The sequence below is a fragment of the Nomascus leucogenys genome, chromosome 19, assembly GCF_006542625.1.
Source record: "Nomascus leucogenys isolate Asia chromosome 19, Asia_NLE_v1, whole genome shotgun sequence".
In the NCBI taxonomy this organism is placed as follows: Eukaryota; Metazoa; Chordata; class Mammalia; order Primates; family Hylobatidae; genus Nomascus; species Nomascus leucogenys.
In genome coordinates, this window is record NC_044399.1 from 56,096,336 (window position 1) to 56,115,050 (window position 18,715).

General features: G+C 39.5%; 1 protein-coding gene across 2 annotated transcripts in view; it reads right to left on the minus strand.

Moving 5' to 3' along the window:
• Nucleotides 1-2,327: 2,327 nt before the first annotated feature.
• The window catches only part of LCLAT1 (lysocardiolipin acyltransferase 1), a 189,179-nt gene continuing 172,791 nt past the window's right edge, over nucleotides 2,328-18,715 (minus strand). For both annotated transcript variants that reach the window (XM_030799938.1, XM_030799939.1), the window contains exon 6: nucleotides 2,328-6,449. In XM_030799938.1, coding sequence (XP_030655798.1) covers nucleotides 5,947-6,449 — 503 coding nt within the window. In that variant the 3' untranslated portion in view covers nucleotides 2,328-5,946. The remainder of the gene's footprint in view (nucleotides 6,450-18,715) is intronic.

An 18,715-nucleotide genomic window follows, 5' to 3' on the forward strand; every position in this document is an offset into this window, starting at 1 on the left:
TTTATGAATGACTTCAAATAATCATCATTAAGAATGTATTGTGCAAAAAGAATGGCTGGGCTGAACACTGTTTGGGATAAGAGAAATATTAGATACCCTTATCTAGGCTTTCCAGAAGCTTATAATCCAATGGAGATGATAAGATTGAAAAATAACTGTAACATAAGACAGCTTGTAATACACTCAAGCGAGAGCTGCAGAGAAATATCATCCATGATAGGAGGAGGACGTTTCAAACTAGATTGAGCAGGATAAGCTTCAGAGACAAAGTGGGATTCAGCTAGACTTGGGCTGGTTAAGAAAGCACCTTTCACAAATGAGAAATATGTGCAAAGTTGGGAAAGGGAGAGGGGACATGAGGAGGTTTGGGCAACCCGTTGTGATGGTATGAAAAGGTTCACACAGGAGAAAATGCCTAGAAACAAGGTTAAGGCTGGGCTAGAGGACCCAGGGGAGGCAGAGGTGTCTAGACTGTCCAGCAGTTGGTAGGAAGCACTGAATTACGAGAAGGGAAGCTCCATGATAAAACTGGTGTTGCAGTATGATCAGGGAACAAATCCAGTGCACCAAGACTGGCGTGGGGAGAATGTGGGAGCAGCAAACTGATTGGATGTTGCCAGACCTGCCCAGGTCTGATGCAATAGTTGTGGTACGCAGAACACAAGTAAGGACGGCCCTGAAGAGGAAGACATGGGTGGTAGTGACAGCTTGAGTGTCCAGGAAGGAGGGACACTGCAAGATTCTGCAACTGCAGCATTGGGAGAATGTGAACTGCCTCCGCCAACAGGGAGAGCCGTTAGAACTGTAGTATTTACACTTTAAGAAATTTCCCATAAGGAAATGCTCTCAATACTGATCTGTGTGGAGGCAATGACTGAATAATTCAGATGGACCAATTGTTGATGAGATTGTCTAGACACAGCTATGGAGAACCCTTAGGTTCCCAAATAACCCCTGATGTGGATGGACAAGGCTGCTCAGCCTCTCGATGCCTCTCACTGCCCAGGAAATCACAGTCATCTGCTCCAGCCTCCCTCCACTGGGAGGTTGGGAAATTTGATAGTTGTGGTGGACATTTGTGGTAATTTGGCCATCCAGCGTCAGTTCATCCTGTTCTTGATAACAAGTGTTTGATTTTTGTCTTAAAATTCATCCCTCCTCCATCCATGCTGTCCAGGTTACTCAACAGGCTCCGCAAGTAACCCAGGGCTGTAACGTCATGTATCTGGGCAATTGACTGGTTCAGGAATGGGTACTGAAACCCAATACTGGGTTGCTGTCGCGCCACAGGGACAGCAGTCTCTCTTGTTCTTTCCCCCTGGACTTGAACCTGAGAGGATGCAGGGCTGAAGTGGCTGCAGGCACCATGCCCCCCCCACATGGATCCTGCAAATCAAGCCAAGGACAGCACAGTTGTCTCTTTAGTAATTTAGTTTAAAAATATTTCAGTATGAAGAGTGCACTGTATATGTGTGGATTAGTATCTTATGTCCATCTCAGGACATACTAGCTGGAATTTGAAGCTCTCACTAGAAATCCACCCTCCAGAGAGGGTTGCTTAAGCCTTTTATATAATTTATCAGTGAAATGAATAATGCTGAAGGTAAGTAGGTGGTGAGAAACAAAGCCCTCCTATTCCTTTTGCTTAGATGGAGGACAGAAGTCCCACAAGCCCAATGTCCCAGTCTGTGGGACTGGCGCTCTTGGGGCTGGGTCTGTGCTCTTCTGTCCTGCATTCCCCTTTCCCAGGGAACAACGTTGTGGACTCCCCTCCACATGACTCTATCACACAAAATGCTCACTTGAGAAGACAGAGTGGGGCATTGCAGAAGGCCCCGTTACAAGAAGCTCCATGATTCTCATGTGTTGTCTGTTTGCTAAGCACATTTTTATACATTTGTCAGATTTTGGTCCAAGATTTGCTTTTATATACTCCCCAACGTGAAGTCAGGGACTGGGGCACAGAGTCCCACTTATCTTAACTAAGAGGTGGTCATGCTCATATTTATGTAAGATCCCACATTTGTGGAACAACCAAATTGTTCTCAATAGCAAGGCTGTGCTAAGAGATGGAGGAAAATCAAGTGCTGATGACATTCGTTGAGTCCTTAATTCTATAGTGGTGCCTGGACTTTTTCAATTATGGAGGCAGTACATTGTTTTCCTGATTAGGCCACTTTTCTTAACATCTGTGGAAAAAAGAGACCTAACTGGCCAGCTTTTTCCTTAACACTAGACACTGCAATGCAAGGCATTGTGGGGGATAAAGTAGCACCTTAACCTGCAGTTACTTGTCATTCCTGCAAAAACAGAACGTAACACACATGTAAACTATTTAATTCACTCCTTTATTCTGGGATGTATATTACAGATAACACAACTCACAAATATACCATCAGACATTGAAAACTAAGGCCATTCTGTGAGTTATTTTTAAAACTTGTTGTTTTGCACATAATGATCTTAAAAAAAAACATGAATTACCAAAACCAAGATTCTCTTCTGAAATGAAAATTTAATGTAGGTACAGGATAACTTTAGGGCTATATCTAATCTGAAGCTTATCAGGTAGCAAAACCATTTTTGTTTTCTACAGCATAAATAACAGCTCTAAGGCAACCACTACCTCAGCATGAAGCTCACTTTTCCACGTTAGAGTAGTGTTTACCTGCTACAGTGACCAGTGTTTATAGACCATTTCCCTTTCGGTAGCAAAAAGAGACTTTACCTAAGAACACACTACATACTACAGAATCCTTGGAACAAGAAAAAGAAAGGGAGCTGTAACTAAGGCACTGAAAGCACATTATTTGTATAAAGAAATGTAAACAATTTAACACCAACAGGCTCCCTCCGTTGGAGTCTTTATTGTAAATGCACACCGGGGCATCATAGTCCGGGCTAGAGTTTGAAGTCTGGGTGAAACAAATGTTTCTGCAGAGTTCAGAGTCTTGCTGCCAATATATGATTTCTAACATGGTGCTGTTGAATTAACTAATTTCAAAGTGACTCAAGTGGAAGCTGGTATTTCCCTTGAATCTGAGTTTTAATAGCATTAACAAACAAGGAAGAATTTTATAGAAGTCCTAAAATTATGGGCTCTTTCTAACATTTATGAGTCTTTTATCAAGTTCTTCTAATGAATTTTAGGATTATTTTGGCTTATTTCATCAAGGAAGTTTGGTGTAAGAACTTGTTACCTAATGAGTGCCCCTCCTTGTAAGTTCATATTTCAAGTTGCATGGTTCATGTCATAAATAAACCACACTTGCTTTAACATCGTTCAGAATGGTACATTTAACAATTGGACATATAGCACTGTAAACAATTCAAAGTCCATTGAGCTTACCATGAAAGAACTGAAAGTGCGTATGTGTCCTGCTGCAGACAAACAGCTGCTCTGGCTCTGGTGCGGTGCGGTGCGGTGCGGTGCGGTGCGGTGAGGTGAGGTGAGGTGAGGTGGGCAGGTGTGGAAGGGAGAATTCCTGAGGCCAGTCACAATTATTGAAGCTAAATTAATTTCTTCCTGACACTTTAGTATTAATTCTAAGTAGTTCTAAGTTCTAAACCATTAACTGTATAGTTCTTTAATTTTTTTAAATCAAAGAAGAAAAAGGCTTTCACACAGATGAATGTATAGGAAAACACAAATAATGACAATTTTCAAGAGGCTTATTGCAAAAAAAAAAAGAAAAAAGGACAATTATTTTTGGAGTTACTGTCTCTAATTCTTAAAAAGAAAGTACACTGTCTATATCTCTAAGTTTTAGTGCTATACAGCACTAAATGTACTTTATGAATTCGGGGTAGGTAAAGTTTGTATTTTATCTTAAACATGTTTTCTATGATGAAAAGGAACAAAAGTGTAAAAAACGAGGATTTTCTCTTCTAAAGGTTTCAAAGCGTTAGAGGACATGCAATTAAATGTTGTTACACCTTGAACAATGAGCCTCTTGAGTCTGTAGGAAGGGCAGACGGGCTCCATTACCAACAACTTTGGGGTAGAAAGCACAGCTCGCCTCTTTTACCCAGTACAAATGCAATCCTGATTATAAAACTATTTGTGTTTCTAAATACAACCAAAGGAAATCTTAGAGAAACATAAATTAGGAACCTCTTTTATTAAGGGGAAACAACAAAAAAAGGTGCTTTTTAAAAGAAAAAAGAAAATAAAGAAAAAAAAACAAGCCGTAAAACCGTGAAGTTAAAGAGCTGGGTCTGGAGCAGATGTGCGTAACTAGTTAGTTGCTCCCAGCAGGATCAGAAACAGCTTTGGGGGAGCAGAGGAATATGGGTTGGTGTGTTTCAGAAGATGCACCAGTTAATACTCTTTAAATAAAAATGATGTGTCAACAGTGTTCAGCCTCCACCAGTGCTTTCTCACAGAATCTGCTTGGTAAGATCAGTTCACGATGTGTTTACCTTTCATGGCAATTTACGATGCAATTATTGGGTAGGTCACTGTCAAGCAAAAACGAGATATAATTACAGAGAAGGCATTCATGCCCAAAGAGTACATAAAGCAGTAAGTAGCTTCTGAGGCTGGTTCAATGCAGAAGTAAAACTGACAGGTTTGCTAACAGCTAAAGACTTTTAATTGCCTCATATTTTCTGCAGCTCTGACCAGCATCCCTCTTACATGACAAAAAAAAAAAAAAAAAAGAAAGTGTGCAGCTCCAACAGAGTGAAAATGACAACACTTTTCTTTTGCCTCAGAAGGAGACTGGTGCTTGGTGTGCTGGATTTTCCACTGACTCCAAATGACAAGAATATTTGGGCAAACAACTGGTCAAAAGTGGGTTTAAATATTACTATTGAAAAAGGAAGGCTAAAACTAAAAAGAAAGATCACTTGCTATCAATCATTATTAAGGATTAATTTTTGTGTTTTATTTTGGTTTTAAGGTAAAATTTGTCAAGGCTACAAGGGGTTGAGTAATTTAGGATAAACCATTACCTCCCTGTCTGCAAGCCATTTGTTGGTTTAATGGTAGATGTTAGATACCCATGCACATGTAGAAAAAACAACCTTCCTTTTTTGGTAGGTTGTAAAGAAATATTTCAAAAGACAGTTTCTGACTGGAATAACAGAATGTTCTGAGTGTTCCTTTAAAAAAGTATGTGACTTCATGTATACCATTTTTAACAGAAAAAGCTACACCTGCCAAAATGTTGTAAGGAAACCAGCACTATGCATGCAATACTGAGTGTGAGAAAGGAACTTAACTTAAACTGTATTACTTCCTATCTTTTAAAATTCAAACTACAGTTTCAAAGTGGAGAGCCTGTGGTTGCTCCCTGAGTCCAGGTTTTATCTTCCACGAGAGAAAAGGGCACAGGTGGTCTTTTGACGTCTTGGTCAGCACACGATGTTACGAATAATGAAGGGCTTCCTGTCAAAATGCTTGATCGGTTTCACGACAAGGGGGTTCCGTTTTCTGATCTTAAGGATGAGATGGGTTTGGCGCAGGAAGAAGTATGCCAAGGGAGGGAGCCTGGGCACCACCTGCCTGAGTACCTGGAGGGACAGCGTTCACCTCAGTGAGGTGACCTAGGCAGTCCAGTAACAGCATGTGATCCGGGCCGTTGTTGACGTGTTACAGATCTGCCTCTGGTATGGGGAGTCTGTTAGGATTGGGCCTTTAAGAAAAATGTGTGTGTTCCTTGTCGCTAAAAGCCTGATGATTGTTGTTTAATAATATTCTGGCCCAAGTTATTTCACCCCGATCACTCCCTGCTATGTACACAGTATTGAAATTACATTCAGAGATTAAAAAAAAATTGTAGCAACATTTTTCCCACAAAATTAAGTGCAAAATATCTTTAACAAATAATGATGGCAGTAAGAAATATTTGACATAGTCATGCAAAAATGCATCTGAGCTTACAAAGGTTTAGAACATTTCCAAAATATGCCCTAGGTTTTCACATGGTAAACCTTATAATCTTACTCATTTTTCTTTGAATTTAAATGTGGCTGTTTGTGTAAAAGTCGGTAACATGCAAGTTCTATGATCTCCAGTCCACCAAATATTCTCTCTTGCAGCACAAAGATTACAATAGTGATTATAAAATACCACTTAACAAGACTGTACAAATATATGAGTAGGCACATTGCAGGGCTGAACAGGGTCCAGTACAGTATAGAGAGCAATCTGACCACAAGGACCCTGAGTTCAGACTTGCAAGGTGGAATGACACTCTGTCCGGTAAAATAAAAATTCTTCTCCCCTTGATAGAAGGAACGCAGCCTCTCTTCTTTCTCTTCCCACCGTTTGTGGCACCAGAGTTGAAGGTCCTCCTTGGATGTGGGGAGGGTGTCTATTGGATACCGGTGGACGTGGAAGTGGATTTCCCTGGGAAAGTCTCCTTGGAGGAGGTGCTTCTCTGATTGAGGAATGTTGTGAGGATACGCCACAGTGATATCATGGACAGCATCAAGGTTTTTACCTAGGTTTTGAAAAGATGAAAACACAGATGAAGCAGTGCTCAATTTGGGTGATAATGATGATTCACACTGCAGGGCAGCACCAGAAACCGAAAAATCAGGACAGTGTGAACCACAATGAACAAACAAGGGTTAGAGATACTGGTGTTCCTGGACACCTGGGTCAGTATTTACCAGTCATCTTTAGTTTTATTTCCTGCTTGCTAATTACCACAAAAATCTTTTAGAAAGAAAATATCTTCATTTGCAGAAACAGTAATCTGCCATTCTAAAACTATTAAGCACATTAACTCGAATTTGAGATAGGAATTAAACATTACAGGGCTAGCTCCTTAAACACCAACAGAATTCAGTTTTGATACCTCCTATTAATATAGCCATCTCTCCAAATAAAAGTAGACTTTCTCACCTTTAACTCAATGTTACCACGATAGCTACTGAAAAGAAAAACTTAAAATCAGACTTAGGTGGTGAGAAACATGTGAAAACTACCATATACTTTTTTATTTTAAAAAACATCAACTTGAGCTACAGGGGCACACACCTGTAGCCCAGGTACTTGGGAGGCTGAGGTGGGAGAATCACTATTGCCCAGGAGTTCAGCCTGGACAATACAGTGAGACTCAGTCTTTAAAAATAAATAGATAAATAAACTTGAACTCCACGTAAGATCCTGTCATCCTGAATTTAACTTAGGGGGTAAAGTGTTTTCACTGAAGTGTTTTCAGCAGTCACAGGCCAGATTGCTAGATGCTGGAGATAGACAGTCAAGTAAGACATGGTCCTAAACCTCACTCAAGATGTTCTCAACGTAACTGGCGAGGCAGGCATGCATAAAGGCCTAAATAGACCTTATGGGAACACATAAGGTGTTAGTAAAGGAGAGGAATGAGGTGGGGTAGTGGCAGAGCAAATGTTCCAGCAGAAAAGCACAGTGGGGATGGGAATACTAAAAGTGGGCAGGAGCCATGTGGTCCAAGCCCTCATGTTATTCTTCAGAATTTAAACTCAATTCTGTAGGTGGCAGAGAAGCATTTTAAATGGTGAACTACTTAAGGATTTCAGACAGAAGGGACCCATATGTTTCATTTTAGCAAAGATTACTCTCTGGGGGCAGTGACCAGAATGGTTTGGAGAGGACCAGGGGCAAAAGAGGTAGAGTAGTTTGATGGCTATTGCAATACAGCAGGCAAGAAATGGAGAGGAGGTAGGGGCCAAAAAAGACATGTCCAAAAAAGTTACAAGGAAGAACTGATGTGATACTGTACAGTGGTCAACTGGATGTGGGAGAATAGGGAGGAGGAGCAGGGAGGAGTGAATCCAGGTTTGTTTTTGGCTCAGGGTACCGAGTAGATGGTGGGGCCATAGAGATTAGAAATGTAGGTGGAGTGCTGGACCTGTAAGGGACCTTGGGGATCACTTAATCCAATTATTTATAAGAGGCCGAGAAGTTTGGAATTTTGCCCAAGGGCACACCGCTTGTTGGTGCTGAGTCTCTGAATGTTACTTTCTCCTGAACCATGTTACCTTCAGTGAGAAACTTTTGATGAGGACTTTGATTACTTACAGAACCATATGATGCAGACAAAACTAATCTGTGCTGACAGAAATCAGAACAGTCGTTGCCTGTGGGGGTGGGAAACAATGAGAAGGGAGCATAAGGAAATTTTCTGGGTGACACATTTTAGATTCAGGTGTGGATTACATGGTGCTTACATATGTCAGAATAATCAGATTGCACATTTAAGACATGCGCATTTCACTCTTTACATTTTACCTCAATAGCAGTAAAGACAGGAAGCAATTCCCCCACCTTATCCCACATTTACCCTTACCACTGAACAGGTTAGGTTGTATTCACTTTTTAAAAAATGATTATTCAAGTTTTCTGCAAATGTTTGTTAGTCTCCATTACTCTGTGATTTACTTTAGGGTAAGAACCAGGCTTCAATTTGGTTTCATAACTGAATTATAAAATAATCAGCACTTAATGAGAGCTACTTTATAAATGAAAATACCTACATCAACAGGCTTAGATTCAAAGTTGAAAGGACAGCCCTTCAGGAGTGCTGTATATTGTTCGTAGCAGGTAGAGGAAGTGCAAATGAAAGGCTGACTGAAGAAAGCTTCAGTGGAGGCCGGGCACGGTGGCTCACGCTTGTAATCCCAGCACTTTGGGAGGCCGAGGCGGGCGGATCACGAGGTCAGGAGATCGAGACCACGGTGAAACCCCGTCTCTACTAAAAATACAAAAAAATTAGCCGGGCGTGGTGGCGGGCGCCTGTAGTCCCAGCTACTCAGAGAGGCTGAGGCAGGAGAATGGCGTGAACCCGGGAGGCGGAGCTTGCAGTGAGCCGAGATCGCGCCACTGCACTCCAGCCTGGGTGACAGAGCGAGACTCCGTCTCAAAAAGAAAAAAAAAAAAAAAGCTTCAGTGGAGCTGTATTTGAAGACAGACTAGGCCAGCCCTGCTTGGCTCCAAAGAAGAGAACTGGGGGCTGGGTGCGGTGGCTCACACCTGTAATCCCAGCACTTTGGGAGGCTGAGGCGGGCGGATCACCTGAGGTCAGGAGTTCAAGACCAGCCTGACCAACATGGTGAAACCCCATCTCTACTAAAAATAAAAAAATTAGCTGGGCATGGTGGCACACGTTTGTAATCCCAGCTACTTGGGAGGCTGAGGCAGGAGAATTGCTTGAACCTGGGAGGCAGAGGTTGCAGTGAGCTGAGATCGTGCCAATGTACTCCAGCCTGGGCAACAAGAGTGAAACTCTGTCTCAAAAAAAAAAAAAAAAGAACTGGGCCAGTAGTCAGAAGCCCATGGGAAAAGCTTTGTGACTGAGCTATCAAGAGGTGGTCTATTTACCATTTGAGAAAGGGCTGGCGCTGACCACTTGCCTTGTATGCTATAGTGGGAATTTACATGCCGAAAGGTGGGCTGTCCGATCAAGCATCCAAAAAAGACCCTATTTCATCGCTGATAGACTGAGTATGATACATTCCTTAAGATGTTAATATGTTTACCTGTTAACTCACTTGCATTAAAAAAAAAAAAAAACAGGCAATCTTTCATCTCTATTACTTCATGAGAGATGAAGCTTTTCCTTGGCTAGACAGTACAAGCCAGTTTAATATTTTAGAGCACTCTCTATCTGCAGACCTCAGAGGCCATTCATTTCTGCCCGCCAACCACAACCATAATCCTTGTTTTAGTTGCCTTTCCTCAATGCCACTCACCCTTTTCTTTCTCTCACATGGAGGTAAATAAGACATCTTTACCTCCTGTAACTTGTCATGCCAATTAGCCAGATTCAGGACTATGTTCACATTTCATTTACTTTCAAAACTCCTCTGCAATCAATACTTCTGCTTCTACCATCTGTGTAAATACTTCTCTCCTCAATCAGGATTACAGGTCTTCATCAATATCACCTTTCACAACAGCCTTGACCGATCTCCTTTCCCCATGTAGCTCCTTCTACCTCTCTACTCAGTCATTCTACATGACTGTCACAGTCAATCTTAAAATCTTACGAACAGCTCATTCACATGGCCCAGCCTTTCTCATACAGGTGGTTCCTAATGCTTATGGATCAAATACAGTCATGTGTTTTTACAAATTGGTATCAAAATGGTGAGAAGAATGACTCTTTCTTCCTTCTTCTTGACGATCTATAGTAAAGGTGTGTGTGTACCACGTGTGTCTGTGGGATTATAATGTTCAGTATAGAAATGGCAAGTTTTGAGATGGCAAGTTTGATGGCACCACTGAGAAATTTTCCTTGATGAAAGATTCTAGATTCATGGCAGCACCGAATGTGGAGGGCTGTGGACACAGACTGCCTGGGATCCTGGCTCTGCCTCTTGCTGAGTTACTCGATCTCTCTATGGCTTACTTAGTTCCTATATCTATAAATTACCTAAGAAGGTTGTTGTGAGGCTTAAATAGCAAATTCTCAATAAAGGCTGTTTACTAGGCTGTACCCTTTTTCTCTAACTTTACCTCCTGGAGTCCACTGATACCAACATCGTATACAGGGTAAATCACATTTCAGTACTATCTCCATACCACTGTCAACAGCACTATTCACCTGGGCCCTGAGAATGCCAATTAGAGACCTCTTAATTTAACTTTCCTACTCAACACAAATATTCTAACAAGTATTTCACAAAATTGCCAAAAATACTCCCTCTGCCTCAAATATTCAGCCTTTTTTCCTGAAGCATTTCATCTCAAATCCTTTCAATGTCTAGTTTAAATGCCAAGGGTTCTAAGAAGAAGCTTGTTCAAGTACCAAGGCCCAAAGTGGCCTTGCCCCCTATGAATGCTTAAAGCACATACACTGATAACCTCATTTGGGTACCTGGTTGCCATCCTGTGCCCTTACTAGATGCTCAAGTACATTAAGGGCAAGGACCATGTCTTTGCTTTTTTAGACTTAGTACCAGCACAATGCCCTCCACTAAAAAGGCTCTAGAAATGAGTAGTTGACCAATATTTGTATGGTCTGCTATCTTCTCATCTAAAAATATAGAAAATAATTATAATGCTCTCTCCATTGAGTTAACAATTTGGTGAACTAATGTACAGTGAGCTCTTTGAACAGTACTTGGCATATAGTAAATTCTTGGATGTTAGCATCTACTACAATTTCTATGACTTGTTCCATGGTATGTTTTTTTTTTTTCAACTTGGGTTCTATGAAGTCTTGGTTCTGAAAGAATTATAACAATCTTGTGAAGGGGGAAAGGGTTCACTTTACAAAAAGGTAATATTCCAAAAGTTTTTTAAAAATTGCTTGTTTAAAATCTAGAACTTTAGAATGATATTATAATTTAATTAAAATGTCATCTATATTATAAGCAAGTAAAGAGTAACACTGTAATGTTAGAAACTAAAAAAGACAAAGTGATGAAGGGAACTAGGTGTGGAGAGAAGAAAGATAGCTTATACTTTGACACTCATTTCCCTGAGCAGTGCTGGCAGCCTAGGCTTTCCTTAAGCATCATAGAGACTCGAAAATGTGTTAACTCCAAAAGCAAGAGAGGAGGAAATGGAGAATGGCTTTTATACATGGAGAGAGAGTTGACTATCTTGATACTTTTATTATATATATATATTCGTGTATATATATAGAGACAGGGGTCTTGCTATGTCACTCAGACTGGTCTTGAACTCAAGTGATCCTCCCACTTCATTCTCCCAAAGTCCTTGGATTAAAGATGTGAGCCACCACTTCTGGCCTGTCTTGATAACTTTAAAGCTTTATATTAAGTAAATGTCTCCAAACACAAAAGCCACAAAGCCACATGTAACTCTGTACTTCTTGAGTAGAAGAGCCAAATTCTGTGCAGGTAGAAGAACTGATTTCTCATATCCTATCAAGACCTTCTGACACTATGGCCTCTGGCACAGGGAGCCAGTACCAACAGACAACTGAGCTTCTCCATATAGGGAACAGGTAAAAGAGGTTAGCATGGCCTTGGGGCTTGGTTCATAGGAAAGTGACAATAATGAAATGGATAGTCAAAAGTTGAGATGTGCCTCTTTCATTTACCATTTATAATTGGGCTAAAATACTGTAATATGTAAAGAAAAAAATGTTCCTGCAGTTACAAAGGATTTATACTGCCTTTAAATCTTTTGGCATGAAAACAACAGACTTTTAAATAGGCAAATTAAGGTGGCTGCCACCAGTAAAAGCCATTTTTAAAGGATCTCATTGCTTTTTAGATGCTTTAAATTATTATTTATTTTTATTTTGAGATGGAGTTTTGCTCTTGTCGCCGGCTCACTGCAACCTCCACTCCTGGGTTCAAGTGATTCTCCTGCTCAGCCTCCCGAGTAGCTGGGGCTACAGATGCACACCACCATGCCCAGCTAATTTTTGTATTTTTAGTAGAGATGGGGTTTCACCATGTTGGCCAGGCTGGTCTCAAACTCCTGACCTTAGGTGATCAACCCACCTTGGCCTCCCAAAGTGCTGGGATCACAGGCGTGAGCCACCGTGCATGGCCAGATGGTTTAAATTATAAATCTATGTGCTGTCTATTCTGTCATCTGCCTATATGGGGTTTAGAAAATGGGTTTGTTCTGTTTCAGACACTGTGACTATTGGAAAGTTTCATATTTTAATATTTTATAAAGCCAGCACTGTGTTAGAACAACCACACTCCCTTGGGCCCATGGTTGTTTATACCCTGGAAGAATGAAGCACTTGCTTAATTTTTAGTCTCAGAGTGAGGAAATCTTGAGTACTTTATTCATGTTTAAGTAACAGAAGCTTAAAGGCTATAACTGAATTTTACAAATGTAATATCCAGCATGAAGTGTCTCTAAGCACATCGAGTTGAGCCTACGACTATTACAAGAGTCCCAGCTCACTGAGAATGGGAGGGAGCCCAAATCCTTACACATCTGTATGTTTAAAACGAAAGAATGGAAAGAGGCTTTTGTAGTCTCTACATGCATAGTACAGTGAAGAAATCCTGGTTTGTTCATGCCTAAGTATCAGATCCAATTATACAGTTCAATGACAGAATAACACAAATTTTTTAACTCAAGTGATCTCGTAACAACTAAAATTTTTCTTTCTCCATTCCATAATCAAATATATGCAGACTATATAAACATGTAACTTATTTTATTTATTTATTTTGAGATGGAGTCTCGCTCTGTCCCCTAGGCTGGAGTGCAGTGGTGTGATCTCGGCTCACTGCAACCTCCGCCTCCTGGGTTCAAGCAATTCTCCTGCCTCAGCCTCCCAAGTAGCTGGGACTACAGGCACACACCACTACGCCCAGCTAATTTTTGTGTTTTTAGTAGAGATGGGTTTTACCATGTTGGCCAGGATGGTCTTGATCTCTTGACCTCGTGATCCGCCCACGTCGGCCTCCCAAAGTGCTGAGATTACGGGCGTGAGCCATTGTGCCCGGCCACATGTAACTTATTTAAGATTACATTTTAACACCTGCTTTAAAAAAATTAAAATAAAAATCTATTTTCTATTTTCCAGATCTAAATTCATAAATCTAACTGCATGGATTAGAGTTTTGAGTTAAGTAGCTTGTCATCTAAGATGCATTTGAGTTAAAAGGAAATGCTGAGGCTGCTGATTTTGTACATTGTTTTTCAAATTAAAAAGAAAAATTACTCCAAGAAGATAAAATTTGGATTTAGTAACTCAGCAATCATTCACTGTGCCACATTGACATGGACATGTAACAGTACATAGCTAGTAATAAAGCACGACAGATTGGCACTAGTCAGCACATTTTGAAGAACAGTCTTCAATGGACTGATTCAGATATATTTAGACTAAAAATACCAATAAATAATATACCTTTCAGCTTCAAAATAAAAGGGTATGCATGAAGCACTTAAAACCAACTGGTATTAAGGCTCAAACAGTACCATTTTCTTTGAGTATTAAAATACTACTGTTTCCTACTAGGAACATTATTAATTCCTCCTTCTACATAAGTTGAGTACTTAGGCAACAGAAGGTGCAGTCAGGCAGCTCTCAGCCCTGCCTTTTACCAGCTCTACGACTTTGGCATGCTCACTATAAGCCTTGGCTGTAAATGGACACAACAGTCCCTACCCTCATAGGGTTTTGTGAAGAGCAAATGGGATATGGACTTTACAGTGCTTAGAGAAGTGCCTGGCACATAGTCTTCACAGGTTGTTCTTGGTGTATCATCATTATTCTTCCTCTAGGTGGGATAATCACCATTACCACTTGATGTGAATTTAGATTTAGGTTGCTATCCTTTACTTTCCTTTTTTCTCTAGATTTCCTTGTCCTTTGAGAGAGATGAAGTCAGTTATATGGCATGATGTGGTTTATTCTCAACATGCAGTCCACTCCTCTCCCATAGCATAGAGGGAGAAGCAAAGCTGTTTAGAGGACTGACTCTGGCTCCGAGCCCTATTATGTCTGGCATATATTCCTCTCCATCCCTACTAACTCACTCCTTAGACATTTTAAGCGAAGCATAGACATTAAATTGTCCCATGGCATTCAGAATTAGAAGCTGATGATCTGTGCTCTAGGATCACTGGCCATCTGTCCCATCTTTTGTTGTTGTTGTTTTTTATTAAGTCAAGGATAGTACTCAATCTTTTTCTAAATAAGAACCATCTTGAGCTTCAAAGTTAACCTTCAGCTGGAAAGTTAAAACTAAAAATGGTATACTTGTGAACAGTCTTGCTTATTCAACTTCAATTTGATTCTTTACAGATATTTTTAGAGACACCTATTTTCACATTTCTATCCTAAATCTGTTGTACTGTTTGTGTTTTGTATAAATGGTGAATCTTTTCAGTGCTGTTTATCTCTCCTAATGAATACTGGTTCTCTGGATCTTCAAAACAAGTTTAATTTTCCAGATGGAATAAAAATATGTCAACATGTTCCAAAATTTGACTTTAATACATTAATAGATCACTGAAAATCTGAATAACAGTATGCACTTGCTGAGGCTGGACTTAAAAAAGCAATGTGAAATTTAAATCACAGCTCTTGGAACACTCATATATAAAAAAATGAATAGCCCCAAGTGCCTAGCTATTAACAGTACTTATCTACTATGTCTATATTTTACTGATAATTTCTACAATTTAAAACCGTGGAAAGTCAAGGCTGAGTACCTGTTAATTTCAAGCTTCTTCAGTGAAAACATCTGAAATTTGCAAGGAATATTTTTCACATAATGCATTAAAAATAAAAGGAAAAGTAACTTTGCTACTATACTGAGCTTCCTAGCAAGAGTGATAAACATTGACCTCTACTGGATCTGGCAACATCTTGATACTTCAAAGACATCATATAAATTATAATCACACTGGCCCTTCAGCACCCTGAATATTTCCTTTGTGAGAGATGCCAAGTGTGGTGTAGGGCATGCTGTGGTTTATTCTCTAACATTCAGTCTACTCCTCTCCCATAGCACAGAAACAGAGCCTTTAGGATACTGACCTGAGCTAATCATGGCAACCCTATATCCCTTACTGGGGACTGGTTCAGGAATAAGTTCACCACTCAATTCGGGACAATAAGATATGAGAGGAGTATGTCTAGGGCTTCTAGAGAAAGTTGTCTTGCTCCCAAGAGAAAGCCCTACGAAAACCACGTACAGAAAGCCACAAGAAAACCACATACAGCTGACACCACAGAAGTCAGAATGGAGATAGAAGGTACCAGGACCTAGCTCAGATGGCTGGGTGCCAAAATTTAACCTTTAAACATACCCTATTGCTAAAGTTGTGGCTGTGTCAATGCATTTCCTTACCTTTCAACCTGGTTTGAATCAGGTTTTTGGCTATAAGCAGTTAAAAGTACTCTAACTGATACAGTATCAACTGGTGGGAGTTAATCATCAATTACAACTTACAGGAGAAACTTGGCATTTTCTGTTTTTGAACAGGCTATTTCTTTTGAGTGTTCTATTTACCTTCTACTGTTACCCTAACAGCATGCAAATCTCTGACTGATATATATGTGGACCCTAAGGAAGCATTTCTCCAGTATCACCTTAAAGATTCATACTTTATTTCAAAGTACATTTTGGCTCATATGAGGTCAAGTCCCTTTTAGGTGACTCAATGCCATTCATCCTAAAAAGCCAATGCTGAGAAATGGACTTCTCTCAAGTGAAGAGTCAGGGTTCATAACAAACTACAGATAGTCCTACATGTGGGCCTTCAAGATAATTTGAAAAAAGTAGAAGGCTGTTTTCTCTGTGCTTCATATTTAGATATAAAAGTAATTTTATATTAGCATTATCACTTACTTTTTTCATGTGATACTTTATTTCTCTGAATTTGAAAAAATATTTCCCTTATTACAAAAGGTAACAGAAGTTACTATAGATAAATGAAGAAAACGCAAGTTAAGTCTATAGAAGAAAAAAACTGGAATCATACCAACTGATTTCCTTTAGGTATATATCCTTCCATTTGTTTTTTCCTCCCCAAAGTTCAGGTGATACTTATACACATAAAACACCTATGGAAATGGATTGTTATAGACAATTGTATCCTCAAAATTCATATGTTGATGCCCCAACCTCCAATGTGACTATACTTGGAGATAAGCCTTTAAAGAGGTAATTAAGATTAAATGAGGCAAAAAAGGTGAGGCCCTGATCCAGTATGACTGGAGTCCTCATAAGAAGAGGAGGGGACACCAGAAATTTCATGTCCAAAGAATATCACGTGAGGACACAGTGAGAAAGTGGCCATCTGCGAGCCATGAAGGAGAGTCTTCAGGAAAAACTGACCTTGCCAACACATGATCTTGGTCTTCTGGCCTCCAGAACAGTGAGGAAACAAATTCCTTTTGTTTAAGTCACTCAGTCTCAGTCTGTGTTATCTTGTTATGGCCTCTCTGGCAGACAAATACATACATAACATATACCTTGAAAAAAAAAAAGATCTAGAAATGGAACCATACTGTAATACTGTTGTATAATTTATTTTTCGTGCATCTTTCCATCGATGCTGTTAAAGACTTTCTAAAACACGTTATAGATGCACAATATTTGATTATATAGATATCACATTAAAAAGAGTTTTCATATTTCTAAGTTGTTTCCACAAAAATCACGTTTAAATAGATATCTTCAGAACCTTAACTAAAAAGGATATGAACACCTTAATAGGCTTTAGCTACATATTGGAAACTGACCAGAAACATCAATTTAAATGCACACCAAAAATGTATAATAGTGCTTTCCTTTTCACACTTTTACTAATGCTTGGTATTGTAATTTTATGAAAATTGCCCAGGTATATAATTTTGTATATTTCCTTTTTTTTTTTGAGATGGAGTTTTGCTCTTGTTGCCCAGGCTGGAGTGCAATGGCGCAATCTCAGCTCACTGCAACCTCCACTTCCCGGGTTCAAGCGATTCTCCTGCCTCAGCCTCCCGAGTGGCTGGGATTACAGGCGTGTACCACCACGCCCGGCTAATTTTTGTATTTTTAGTAGAGACAGGGTTTCACCACGTTGGCCAGGCTGGTCTCGAACTCCGGACCTCAGGTGATCCACCTGCCTCAGCCTCCCAAGGTGCTGGGATTACAGGGGTGAGCCACCATGCTCGGCTTCATTTTGTATTTTTATGTCTTTGATGAGAAAAAATAAGTTTATTGGAAAAACACAGTGGTAATATAATTTGTCATCTTCTTATGAGTTTGCAAGAGTTCTTTACTCTCTACCATATATATAGTAAATGTTTTCTACATACTAATTTTGCCATATAGCCACTCTTGAGTTTACTTTGTTGGATTTGCTCCTCTGAAATGCAGCTTCATTTTCTTTATCCATTTTCTATAAGTTGTTTGTCTCTAGCCAATTTGCAAAGTCCCTTCTTTATCACAGATTATTAGTCCTCCGTACACTGTGTTGCAAGTATTTTTATAAATCCATTATCTATCTATTGACTTCATGGCATCTTTTCCAACCCGTGTGTGTGTCTAGTCAAGAAAATTTGTTATAGCTTCTGGATTCCTAGTTTTGTCTGTCAGTCCCTAATATACATGTATCCCATATTTCTCTGAAAGATGAAATACGTTTTTTTCTTTTAGCTTTATAATCCAGCTTTACTTTCTTTCAAATAGATACCAGTTTTTCAAGCAAAACAATTCCTGGTTTCACCTTGTATTGAAATACCAACTTGATATTTCAATTATGGCACTGATCTCCTTTCCTCTTGTATTAAAATACCAACTTGGTCATTTATTAAATTCTCACATATATAGATATCTAGTTTCCCTTCTCTTTTCTGCTCCACTGATCTGTGAGTATTCCTGCTTCAAGACCACACTGTTTTCCTTAATGACTCAGTATCTGGTAAAGCAAGTGTGCCTCTGTATTCTTTTTCAAACTATACTTGGCTTCTCCTGGAACAACTATTTTGCAATACAAACTTGAAGAGCATTTAATTCAATGCCAAAACAAATACCTTATATCCCTCCCAAAAAACCTGTCCTGCAATTGCATTTGCATTATATTTACATAACAATTTTGGAAGAATTGGCAATTTTATATTCTCTTCTCATCCAAGAAAATGGTATGCTTTTTCTTTCCTTTTGCTCAAATCTTATGTCTTCCAATAAATTTCAGTTTTCTTCACATAGCTTCTGTGATGTTTTTAAAAAAATTTATTCCTAAACAATTTCATAGTTTTTATCACATAACTGTGAATAGAACATAATTGTGAATATAACATGTGTTTCTATTTCTGTTTTTAGGTAATCACTGCTA